Raw genomic sequence first — 12,907 nt, forward strand, 5'->3', positions numbered from 1 at the left:
TTGAAAATGCAGAGTTTGGAGATGGACTTAGTATCTTGCATGAAGAATAGCAAAGAGACTAGGCATTAATTCCTGACTACTGGAGAGGAGGATGGGGAGTGAGGTGTAATAAATTAGGAAAGATCATAAGGGGATTGGGTTATAAAGAGATTTAGAAACCAAAGGATTTTATATTTGTTCTGGGAGGTAATAGGGAATCACTGGAAGGTGTTGAATAGTTAAGAGAGAGGGCATTGTCAGACTTGCTGTTTAGGGAGATCGATTTGACAGGGGTCTGGAGTGGAGAGAGAGTAGATGCAGAGAGACTAATCAAGAGTCCAGGTGAGAGGTGAGGAGGTCCTACTCTAGGGTGATGGCAGTGTTAGGGGAGAGTAGGGGTCATATAGAAGAGATATTATAAAGGTAGAATTGTAACAGGACTTAGCAGCAGAATGTAAATGGAAAGAGAAATGTGAGAAGTTTAGGATGGCCCAAGGTTGTGATCCTTGGGATCATAGGTACAATGGTGATATCATCAACAGAAACAGGAAAGTTAAGAAAATGGAAAGTCCTGGGGAAAAGATAATGAGTTCAGTTTATACATGTGATGGCAAGGGTGGTGGTGATGATGATGATGATGATGATGATGATGATGATGATGATGATGATGATTTTGATGGTCTGCTTTAATTGTGTAGACTTTAGCTTTTCCGTGTTTAAAATAATATTCTCGCTTTTATTGAGAAATGCCTTGATTACATTCAACCCTAAAAAATGCCAACCTTAGCTGATGGAAGAAGTTTCATGACATTTATTTACTCATTGCATCCAGTGTCAGCAAATGTAAAATCTCTTGCCATCAGGTTTAACATCCATAAAATAATTTGTACTCTGCAAAACTTTCAGGTACATGTTATCTCCAAAATGATAAACATTTATTTTTCTATGCTTTAGTTTGTATTGAGCTTAAAATATCTTTCTGCCCTAACTTTAGATTAATCAACTATAAAATGGAGTCTGTATTCATCTTCTTTTTAGCCGCTGTGTGAGCATCCCATGAAGATCAGAGTTTGGCTTTCATTCTCTCTCTACATTCTTTCCTTTGGTGACTTCTTTAGTTTTCATATGTTCCAGATGGTTGGTTGGTTCTTTTCTTTCATTATCAAAGAAGACCAAATGACATCAATATGTTTGAGACAAATTACAGTGTGTGTGACTGTGACTGATCAGTCCAATACAAACTTGGAATGCTCAGCCACAGGTAGGGCACAAATAGTACATGTGAACACATGAGGTGGGTAATCTAAACTTACATGTGGCATGTTTCCTTTGAACTGCTTCAATTCTGCCCTTCTCATAGAGCACAACACCCTCACTGAGGAGGGCACACCATGCTGGACAGTCCTGTGCCAGTATCTCCCATGCTGTACAATCAATTCCAAAGATCTTAAGAGAGAACTTCAGAGTGTCCTGGTATCACTTCGGCTTGTGAGCAGCTGTTCTGTGTGAGTTCTCCATAGAAAAGTCTTTTTGACAGGCATATTTCTGGCATTATACCAATATGCCCAGCCCAATCAAGTTGCACTCTCTGTAGTAATGTTGGAATGCTTGACAGTTTAACTTGAGAAAGCACATTAGTGTCTGGTATCTTTTCCTGCCAGATGATCAGCAGAATTTTTCTAAGACAATTAAATGGAAGCAATTCAGTTTCCTGATACAGAGGCACTCCAGGTTTCACAGGCATATAGCAATGAGGTCTCCACAATGGCTCTGTAGACCTTCAATTTGGTAGTTAGTCTAATATCTCTTCTCTCCCATACTTTCTTTCACAACCTTCCAAATATTGAGCCAGCTCTGGCAACATGTGTCTTAAACTCATTGTCAGTGTGTACTGCCTTGGAAAAGACACTGCCAAGGTAAATTATTTGTCCACGGTACTCAAAACATCTCCATTTGGTGTAATTGATGTTTCCACATATGGATGGTGTGGTGCTGGTTGATGGAGCACCTGTGTTTTCTTGATGCTAATCGTTAGACCAAAATTAGCACAAGCAACAGAGAATTACTTTGTTGTATCTCAGCTTCAGAGTCTGCAATGAGTGCATAATCATCTATAAATAGAAGATCAAGCACCATCAATCCCTCTACTTTGGTCTTGACTTTTCAAATTGAAGAATTTGCCATTGGTGTGGTAAACTGACTTTAATGCCATGTTCCCTCAGTGAAGGTGTTTGGTAACATGGTTAAAAATATCGTGCTAAAAAGCATAGGAGCAGAACACAAACTTGTATCACTCTATTGGTGACTGGGAATTTTCAAGAGCATATTCCACTATCCAGAACCTGGGCATGCTTGCCATCATGAGATTGACATACAATACTGATGAAATTCTCCAGGCAACTAAATTTTGACATAATTTTCCATAAACCCTCATGACTGATGGTATCAAAGGCCTTGGTCAAATGTACACATGTTGCATACAAATATCTGTTCTGGTCCTGGCACGTTTCCTGTAATTGTTGAGCAGGAAGCAGCATATCAACTATTCTTCAAGCTTTTCTGAAGTTACTCTGTCTCTCAGGGAGGTAACCATCTTCCAAGTAAAAGATCAGCAGTTTGAAAAGGTCTCTGGCAAGAATCTTACCAGCAGTGACTGAAAGAGAAATATCCCAGTGATGGTCACAGGACAGTCTTTATAGAGATGGACTATGGAGGCATCTTTGAATTCTTGGAGGATAACCTCTTAACCTAGGAAATTTCAGTCAGTTTTTGGATGAGTGAGCAATGAATGCCTCCCATCTTGTAGATCTCAGCTGGAATAGAAATCAGCACCAGGTGCTTTGCCACTTGAAAGGAGCTTAAAGGCATTCAAAAAAACCTCTTTTTCAGTTGGAACTTCAACTAGGGACTGATTAACTTTAAAGAGGTGCATGGTCAGTGACTTCTGCATTGATTGTTGATAATCTGTTAAGAAGACTATGGAAGTGTTGAGAGCATCTCTCTAAGATCATGTCCCTAACATTAACCAATGTGGATCAACTGAGTAGTTGAAATGTTCCATAGGTCTTTGGCCCATAAATAGTATTTGGGGCATCAAAAAAGAATTTTACCTTGTTACTGTCTGCATAAAATTGAATTTCATATACCTTCTTACTGAGCCAAGAGTCCTGTATCTCTCTAAGCTTCACTTACACTTTACTTTTGATGGAATTAAATGCTGCCTTCTTAGAAATGAAAAAACTATCCTGTTGGTAAACCCTGTGGAGTTTTCATTTTTCATTTAACAGCTTCTGTATTTCCCCATCATTTTCATCAAACCAGTCTTGATGTTTGCAAGTATTCTGACCCAGATAAGCAAATGTTCTGTACACCAGAACTCTGAAAGTTGTTCACTCTTTTTGTGTTCCACTGTTGCCAACTGTATGTTGGCTCAGTTTTTCCCTCCAAGTTAGCAACAAACTTGGGTGACCTTGGGGTCACCACTTTGGTTGAATATGTATATTTAACTTAGAGAGGATGAATCTGTAATCAGCACAGACTCTAGCACTCTGCACCACACATTGCCTTTGTCACTCTTGCATCCTTTCTGTCTCTTCTCCTTATAATTACATAGTTGATTAGATGCCAGTGTTTGCTATGAGGGTGCATCCAAGAAGTTTTATTGCATTTAGGTAAATGGAAGATAGATTTTGTGATGAAAAGGTCATGAGATGCACAAGTCTTCAGTAGTAAACTTGCTATCCCTCTCAGGGACTCCCTGTCATCTCTGTAATCTGAGGCTACTGTAGCATTATAGTCACCAGAAATTATGAGGTTTTTCTCTTTTGGTGCATTGATGATAAAGGTCTCTAGGTCTTCCTAAATTTTTTTAACTTCATCAATGTTTGTCATGATAGAAGCATTAGAATTGATGATGGTGGCATTGCTTTTTTCCTAGAAGTGGCAATCTCATTGTCATGAGCCTGTCATTCACTCCTTTTTGTAGGCATTCAAGAATGTTGACTAGATTAGTTTTGATTGCTTCACAATGCTCCCCTTCACTGTGGCCACTCCAGTCCAGCTCTGACTTCAGTAAACTGGCTTTCATTTGCCTGTCTTGTGTTACTCGGGGCTACTATTTGGATAAAATACCATAGTATCACATGGCATCATATCCAAATAGCAAATAGCAGATATATATAAAATCTATACCCTTAATCTCTCTCAAAGTCTCATGTTACCAACAAGTTCACCTGGACATCCAGTTGGCATCTCGGACTCAATATGACCAATCATATTTCAAATTCCATTTCTATCAACTAATCAAAGGATAACCAAATCATGGATCAAGAGACAGAAGGGAATTCAGAAGTCATATACTCAAATTCCTTCATTCTAGAGATGAAGAAACTATAGCACAGGGAAATTTCTTGGCTTGTCATTGCCATGCTGGTAGCAAGATCAGACATGAATTTTGAACCCAAGACTTCTGATTTCACATGTATTGATCTTTAAGCTCCTATTATGTGCCACGTACTCTTCTAGGTGTCAGGGGAAAAAATAATAAAAATGAGACAGTCTTTGACCTCTAGCAGTTTATATTCTAACATAGGCAAAACATAGACACTTAATTGTACAAGATATAAAATAAATATAAGCTAATTTTAAGAGGGAAAATTCTAGCAACTAGAGTGATTAGAAAAGCCCTCTGATGGAAAGTTGCAGTTGAACTGAGCATTAAAGGAATTGAGAGATTCTAAGAGGGAAAGAAAGCATTCCCATATATGTAACATGATTGATTATGCACATACAAACTATCAGATTGCATGCTATCTTGAGGAGGCAGGAGGGAAGAGAAAGGGGGGAGAATTTGGAACTCTAAATCTTACAAAATGAATATCAAAAACTATTGTTACAAGTAATTGGCAATGGGAAGTCGGGAAGGGTCGAGAAAGAATAATACTAAGTTATTATTTTTTTTTAGGTTTTTGCAAGGCAAATGGGATTAAGTGGCTTGCCCAAGGCCACACAGCTAGGTAATTATTAAGTGTCTGAGGTCGTATTTGAACTCAGATACTCCTGACTCCAGGGCCGGTGCTCTATCCACTGCATCACCTAGCTGCCCCAAGAATAATACTAAGTTTAAAAAAAAGAATAAAAAAGAGTTTTCCAGGTATGAGAGTCAGTCTATGCAAAGGCAAGAGATGGGGAGATAGGAGACTACCTCCACATCAACTTATCTTTTTTTTGTCTTTTTTTTTGTTTGTTTTTATAGGTTTTTGCTAGGCATTGGGGTTAAGTGGCTTGCCCAAGGCCACACAGCTAGGTAATTAAGTGTCTGAGGCTGTATTTGAACTCCGGTACTCCTGACTCCAGGGCCAGTGCTCCATCCACTACGCCACCTAGCCGCCCCACTACATCAACTTATGAATAGTTGAATTCCTCCTCCTTTGCATGACCACCAAACTAATATAAGTCCTCGCCTTCTTAATGATAATGCCTAGCATCTATAACAAATTTAAAAGTTTGCATGGAACTTTGTAAATATTATCTCATTTAATTCTTGCAACAACCTTGGGAATTATATGCAATTGTTCCCATTTTACTGATAAGGAAAATGAGGCAGACAAAGGTAAGTGATTTTACCAGAGTCATACAACTAGTAAGTATCTAAGGCCATTTTTGAATTCAACTTTTCCTGATTCAGGTCCAGGCCTCTATCTACAGCATCATTTAGTCACCTTTCACCTGAACTCTTGCCAAGACCTGCTAATTAATCTCCTTGCCTTCATTTCCTTCCTTCAATTCATCCTCCCCACAGCTTTGAATTCATAAGGCTATCATAGAAACTGATATGTCATGCTTCCCTTCACCTAAAAATTTTCAGTGGATCCCAGTTGTTTTGAGGGTAAAAGTCAAAATGCCAGGCATTTAAAGTCCTTCATATTTGAGAGAAATGTACGAATTGTAAAAAACCAAACAGACTTCATCTTATAAAACAGCTACTATTTTGAGACCTAAGTTTCAAATTCCTGTAAATTCCACCTGTTTCCTGATTGTAGGAATTGAATTACATCCTGTTTCACATATGGGAAAGTCTTGCTCTCCTCCTAAAAGTAGCTCATCCCCCTCCTAACTCAGAAAGTCTTTAATCTTTCCTCCAATTAAAAATTAGATTATTTAATATTGCATTCTAGTTTGTATGCATTCTAGTTAATGCATAAAAATCTGTCTCCCCCTATATTCAGCATCCAGTACCATCCAAGGGAAACTGGTTCCAATTTGCTATAAAACTGACATGCTTTGCTTAATAAATCAATATGCTTAGAAGCTCAAGCTTTTATGTTTCCCCATTTATTTCAGACTTCACATACTGTACAATCTGGCTTCTGTCTATAATTCCAGTCTAATTTTAGATTTTTCCATTAATAAAATCTGATCAGCTAAACTGATCTCTTAAAACTCTTTTCATACATGATTCAAGTATGATATTTGATCTGCTCCTTCTGCAACTGTGCAAAGTTGTTCCCTATGTATTTGGCACATTCCTTATATACTTCTCTCTAATAGAATTCCCCGTTTAAAGAAAAAGACAACTAAACTGCAGGGCATTTACTGATTCCCTCCATTATTCATTCTCTCTCTCTCTCTCTCTCTCTCTCCCCTCCTAGTTGGTATAAATCTCAATAAATCAATTACTTCTTAAGTATCTTAATTATCTTCTGTGTTGAAGGTACCACACTAGATATTGTGGATACAAAGAAAATCTGGGGCCATTTCCAATCATCCTGAACTACTGAACCCAGATGACTCTGGAGAAGAAAGTGAAACTGGTGACTTTGCACAACTCTCCCTCACTTAAAACAATTCATTTGCATGTCATGGCATCACCTTCCTGACAAGGAAAAGAGGGAATCCATTGGAATATATTAAAAGCTGAGGCTACATCATTTAGGAAAATCACTTGGAAGCTATTTGGAGAATGAATTGTAGTGAGGAGAGGCTTGAGGTAACACCAAATAGGAGACTATTATAATAGACCAGGGAGAAATGATGGCAACTTGAACTCTGGAAGAATAAAGGAAAGCATAAATACAAGAGATCTTGTGAAAATAGTGTGTTCAACTATGCTGGCAGTGGAGAGAAAGTGAGGCATCAAGCATGATTCTAATGATAAAAATTTGAGTGACTTGAAATTTGCTAATTTTGTGGGGCCAATCAGAAAGATCTCTGCTTGGCCCTTAAATCTGCTTGCTATAAACCCTGCATTTAGGTATCTTCTCCAGTGGAACAAGGTTCAAAGTCTCCTCAACATGGACTGGGCTAACAAGAAAGACAGTAAACTCGGCTGTTTAAAAGTGAAAGCCACCTCAAGCTAGGTCAATAGGCCCAAGGAGATTAAGCAAATCATCCAAGGTCACACAGGTGGTAGAAACCAGAGGCAGGATTTGAATGGAGCTAGGTCCTCTCATGCCAGTGCTCTTTCCCCTGAACCACACTGCCTCCCAGTTCTTAATCATCATTATCATTTACTTTTTCAAAGAAAGTTTGAGTGAGCAGACAGGAGGTTAGAGAGAAGAGATCTAAAGAAGTCCATGCTCTCTCTCACTCTTTGTGGTGACATTATCTCTTCTATAAACTGAATGGGATGGAGTACTAACAGAAGAGGAAGATCATTGGAAATGACCCACCTCCGCATACTGTGGCTTCATTATTATATATGAACTTCTAGGACATCAGATACATTCATATCATTTGTAAATCTAAAACAGAAAACATTCTGAAATCAAATATGCTAATTTGATTTTTAAATTTAATTTTAATTTTAAAAATTAATTTTAAATTTTTTTTAAAATCATGTAACATATGAGGGCCAAACATTGAGAACAGTCTATACTGAACATTTTTAGTAATAGAATGCTAGGTTTGATGTCAGGAAGATCTGTGTTCAGATCTTACCTGTGATACTAGTTATATGTCTTTTATGACCTTAAGAAACAGTTTGATGGTACAGAAGATAGAGCATTGGGTCTAGAGTCAGCAATATCCAAGTTCAAATCCTGCTTTAGACACATCACCAGTGTGACCTTGGGCAAGTCATTTAAACTTTGTCTGGCTCAGTTCCTTCTTGTAAAATTAGAATAAAAATGCCATCTGTAATAATTTCTTTCACATAAAACAAAATTAAGTCCAAGAATCTAGGAGGGATTTCTTGTCATCCTGTTTAGCTATTATGTATAGTACTTTTAGCCACTGTCTTTTTTTAAATAAAGTTTTTATTGATGATTCATTTTTATCATTTTTTGTTATGTCTTTCTGTCCCTCCAGAATTATGCCTATCTTATAATATAGATAATCAATCAAACAAAAGCCAATACTACAATGATCATGGGCAATTTTTGGTCGCCGTAGAATAAGGAGTATATTTCATTATCTTTTCTCTGAGACAAAGATTTGTTATTTATAATAACCTAGAGTAGAATTTACTTTTAGCATTTTAATTCAATTACCCTTTTGTAAACTTATATTTGGTTCCTTTACATACTTACGTTATTTGATATCTTCTTATTTCCCTTTTTACTATATATCTTCATACTAAAGTGGATGGTCAGAAGAATCACTATTAGCATAAAAATAAATACTGCTGTGGTATATAAAACTGTGACCATGGTGATGTGCTTGGTGGAGTCCATCATCTCACATTTTTCTCCCTTGAACCACCAGTCTTTACCTGCGTAACATCTACAAAATGGAAAAAAAAAATGTATTGTAAAAAATTATAGCAAGACATGCTTAAAAAGCTATTTCAATCACATTCATCCTGGTCATTTTCAAACAGGCATCAGTCACTCCAAAAAAAGAAAGACCAGTGGGGGACTTCCAATGCCAAAATGATAGCATGAGGAAGGAATCCTCTGAAACCCTCCAAGATTTCCCTCCAAAGAAATAGAAGAACACCTAATAATTGATCTAGGGGCAGGGAAGCAACTTAGCAGCCTGGAAGAAATGGTCTGTCTCACTGAGGTGAGAGGGGCATGAGGTCCAAGAGTAACAACAACAGCAAGTCTCACAGCAGGGGTACATGTAGCAAGGCTCCAAATCTGGGGCAATGTCCCAGAAAGGCCCTACCTTCCTGCAAACCTAGAAACTTAGGCAAGTGAGTAGTAACTCAGCAAGGTCCCACCTCAGCACCTGCAGCCCCACAGAAGTCACAAGCTAGGCCTTGACCTCATTGCTGACAAGTAATGAAACCTGGCTCTGGGACTGAACAACAACCAGACCAAGGTCTACCAGCAGAGAGACTCTGTTTCCAAAGCAACCCAACAGCAGACCACAAGTTTAATCCCTCATCCAGGGAAGACCAACATGGAGGCCCCACTCCCTATTATTAGACAAAAGGAAAACCTAGCTTCTAGAGAAGGTAAGCATCTAAGCCCTGAAGTCCAGTGGAAGTCAGAAGTAAGACCCAGAGCTCTAGCATAAAAATTTTGAGACAGTACAAGACCAGAGAAAAACACCAAGTCACCAAAAAAAGGTAGAGGAAAAAATGAGTAAAAAGAAAAAAAAGAGCTTGACTAGAGAAAGTACTTTGGTGATAGGGAAGACCAAGGCATAAACTTAGAAGAAGACAATATCAATATGGCTACACATGAAACCTCAAAGAAAATGTACTTTGGTCTCAGCACCAAGGAGAACTCCTGGAAGAGCTTTAAAATGATTTTAAAAAGCAAATTATAAAAACCTAAGAAAAAAATAGAAGAAATGAGAATAATGCAAGAGAATCATGAAAAAAGTGTGAGCAAAGATATACAATAATTTACCAAGGAAAGTAAGTCCCTAAAAAGTAGAATGGAGGGGAAGCTAGGTGGCGCAGTGGAGAAAGCACTGGCCCTGGAGTCAGAAGTACCTGGGTTCAAATCTGGTCTCAGACACTTAATAATTACCTAGCTGTGTGGCCTTGGGCAAGCCACTTAACCCCATTTGCCTTGCAAAAACCTAAAAAAAAGTAGAATGGGAAAGAAAGTATCTCTGATAAAGTCCTCATTTCTCAAATAATTAGAGAAATGAATCATATTTATAAAATATAAATTAAAAATATGTCATTCCCCTATTGATAAATGGTTAAAGCATATGAACCAAAATTTTTCAGTCAAAGAAATCAAAGCTATCTCTAGTCAAACAAAAATGTTCTAAATCACTTTTTATTAGAGCAATGTAAATTAAAATAGTGTTGAGGTACAACACACCTATCAGAGTGATTAATATGACAGAAAACAAAAAAAATGGATGCTGCAAGGGATGTGGGAAAACTGGGGCACTAATAAACCATTGGTAGAGCTTTGAACTGATCCAATCATTCTGGAGAATAATTTGAAATGCTACCCAATGAGCTATAAAGTTGTTATACTCTTTCTTCTAGAAATCCCACTAGTAGCCTCTATTCCAAAAACATCCACAAAAGAGGAAAGGATTTAATTGTACAAAAATATTTATAACAGTTCTTTTTGTGGTGGATAAAAATTGGAAATTTAAAGGATGCCCATCAACTGAAGAATTGTGGTACATGATTATGATGTAATATTATTATATTTTATATGAAATGATAAGCTGGTAATTTCACCAAAACCTGGAAAGATTTACGTGAACTGATGAATAGTAAAGTGAACAGAATCAGAATGTAGTACACAGTTACAGCAATATTGTTCAGTAAATAACTGTGAATTATAGTTATTCTCAGTAACACAATGATTCAAGACAATACCAAAGGATTAATGATGGAGCATACTCCCCACCTACAGAAAAAGAACTGATATTGATTGATTACAGACTGAAGCATGCTATTTTTCACTTTTTTCTTTAATTTTTTTCTTTTATTCAAGTATTCTTGTACAAAATGTGGAATGGCTACTGTGGAAAGGCTACTGGAAAAACACATATTTGTTGAGTTTAATATATTGAATTGTATAATTTCTAACTAGAATATTTGGGAACCTAAGATACATCTATAGGAGAGAGAAAGTCATGTATCATCCCTTCCCTAACTTTGGGAAAGATGCAGCAATTCATTGGTTGCCAGAGCAGCCAATAATACTGAAAATGTTGAATATATCTAAATCTGGAAGATGTCTGCAGGATCCATAGCAGTGACCTGTTATGGAAACCACAAGGATACAGTGAGTCAAGAAGAATGAAATTCCTTTCTGGATGGTATTGGAAAAAATTCCAAGATATGACTGTTGTCTGCAGCACATATCCCAAGCAACATTCCACCCTCCCCAATGCACATATCCATCAGACTGTGTACATGTTGCACAGTTGTAATCTTTCCCTTCAAAGAAGCATAGTTTCATGTATCTGAAAGAACTCATGTGGATAGAATCATAAAATTAAGCTAGAAGAGATTTTGAGATAATCTAGTCCAACCTCCTTATTTCAAAGAAGAGGAAACTAAGGCCCAGTGAACAAAAGTGACCAGTCCAAAGTCACATGACCAACAGGTATCAGAGTCAGAACTTGATATTCCATAGTCTAATTGGTCTTCCTACCCCTCATCTCTTACCCTCCAATACATCCTACACTCCATTGCCAAAGTAATTTTCCTAATTGTAGACTGTGACTCTCATATTTACCCAATTCCACTGGCTTCCTATTGCCTCGAGGACACATTATAATTTCACTGTTTAGTAAAGCCCTACACAATCTGCTCCCACCATATCTTGCCAATTTTATTGGATGATGCTTCCACTTCCTGCCATGTTAGAGTCAATCAAACTCTCTCCTCTCTGTTCCTAATATATATAATGCTTCTTTTCCCACTCCTGGTCTCTCTTCTTCCCTTTGCACTGGCCATCTCTATACCCGGAAATTTCTCCCTCCTATCCTTATCTTACAAAGTTCCCTCTTCCTGTAAGATGCAATTCAGGTACCATCTTCTGCAAAAAACCTTTCCTACTATTCCTAACTATGAGGACCTCCCTGTCAAAAACTTACATTTATTTCTATTGCATATATTTATTCTTATTCACTCTATATTCTTGCCATATATCATTTTAATATAGTTGTTACCTCCCCCCATTAAAATGGAAACTCATTGATAGCAAAGAATGCTTTGTTCTTTGCACTTATATACTCATCACAATGCAGAGTACATAATAGATGCCTAATCAATATGTGTTGACTGATTTATTGATCCTCTACTCTAATAATATATATATATAACCATTTTTCTTTTTAAAGGAAGTATCATCTTTCTATAGCTGATATCTACACCCTGTGTTTTCTTAACATAGGACTGTAACATACTAAAATTCAACAATAATTTGCATTTAAGAAATGACACAGAAGGCCATCATCCTGGAGATGTTGTTGTTGCTTGTCCTTCATTTTTTTTAGGTGTTTTATTTGCAAGGCAAATGGGGTTAAGTGGCTTGCCCAAGGCCACAAAGCTAGGTAATTATTAAGTGTCTGAGTGTCTGAGAATGGATTTGAACCCAGGTACTCCTGACTCCAGGGCCAGTGCTTTATCCACTGCACCACCTAGCTGCCCCATTGTCCTTCATTCTTGAAGAATACCATGACAACAGAAAGGTGATGCCATGACAAGTACATGAATTAGACTGGAGTGAGGGGTGTTATGCAAAGTCACTAGCCTCACTTTCTCCTCTATAACCATCTCCAGATATATATCCGGTGGCCAGATATAAATCAGAACAACTGAGATGACCCTAGATGCTAGGCAATTAGAATTAAGTGTCTTGCCCAAGGTCACAAATCTAGAAAGTGTCAAGTGTTTAAGGCTGGATTTGAATCCAGGTCCCCTTGATTCCAGAGCCAGTGCTCTAACACTGTGCCACCCGGTCCTGATGCATCATCAGGAGAGGAGATGGCCAGAATGAATCTTAGATTTTTGGAAAGGATCAATATAAGAATTTGTTTTGCTTGACTAAGC

General features: G+C 37.6%; 1 protein-coding gene across 1 annotated transcript in view; it reads right to left on the minus strand.

Annotated features, from left to right (window-relative positions):
* Positions 1-12,907, minus strand: part of LOC141499238 (meprin A subunit beta-like) — a 75,443-nt gene that overhangs the window by 7,848 nt on the left and 54,688 nt on the right. Inside the window, exon 12 of the mRNA XM_074202069.1 lies at positions 8,508-8,700. Coding sequence (XP_074058170.1) covers positions 8,508-8,700 — 193 coding nt within the window. The remainder of the gene's footprint in view (positions 1-8,507; positions 8,701-12,907) is intronic.

This window comes from Macrotis lagotis, chromosome X (assembly GCF_037893015.1).
Source record: "Macrotis lagotis isolate mMagLag1 chromosome X, bilby.v1.9.chrom.fasta, whole genome shotgun sequence".
NCBI classification, from domain to species: domain Eukaryota; kingdom Metazoa; phylum Chordata; class Mammalia; order Peramelemorphia; family Peramelidae; genus Macrotis; species Macrotis lagotis.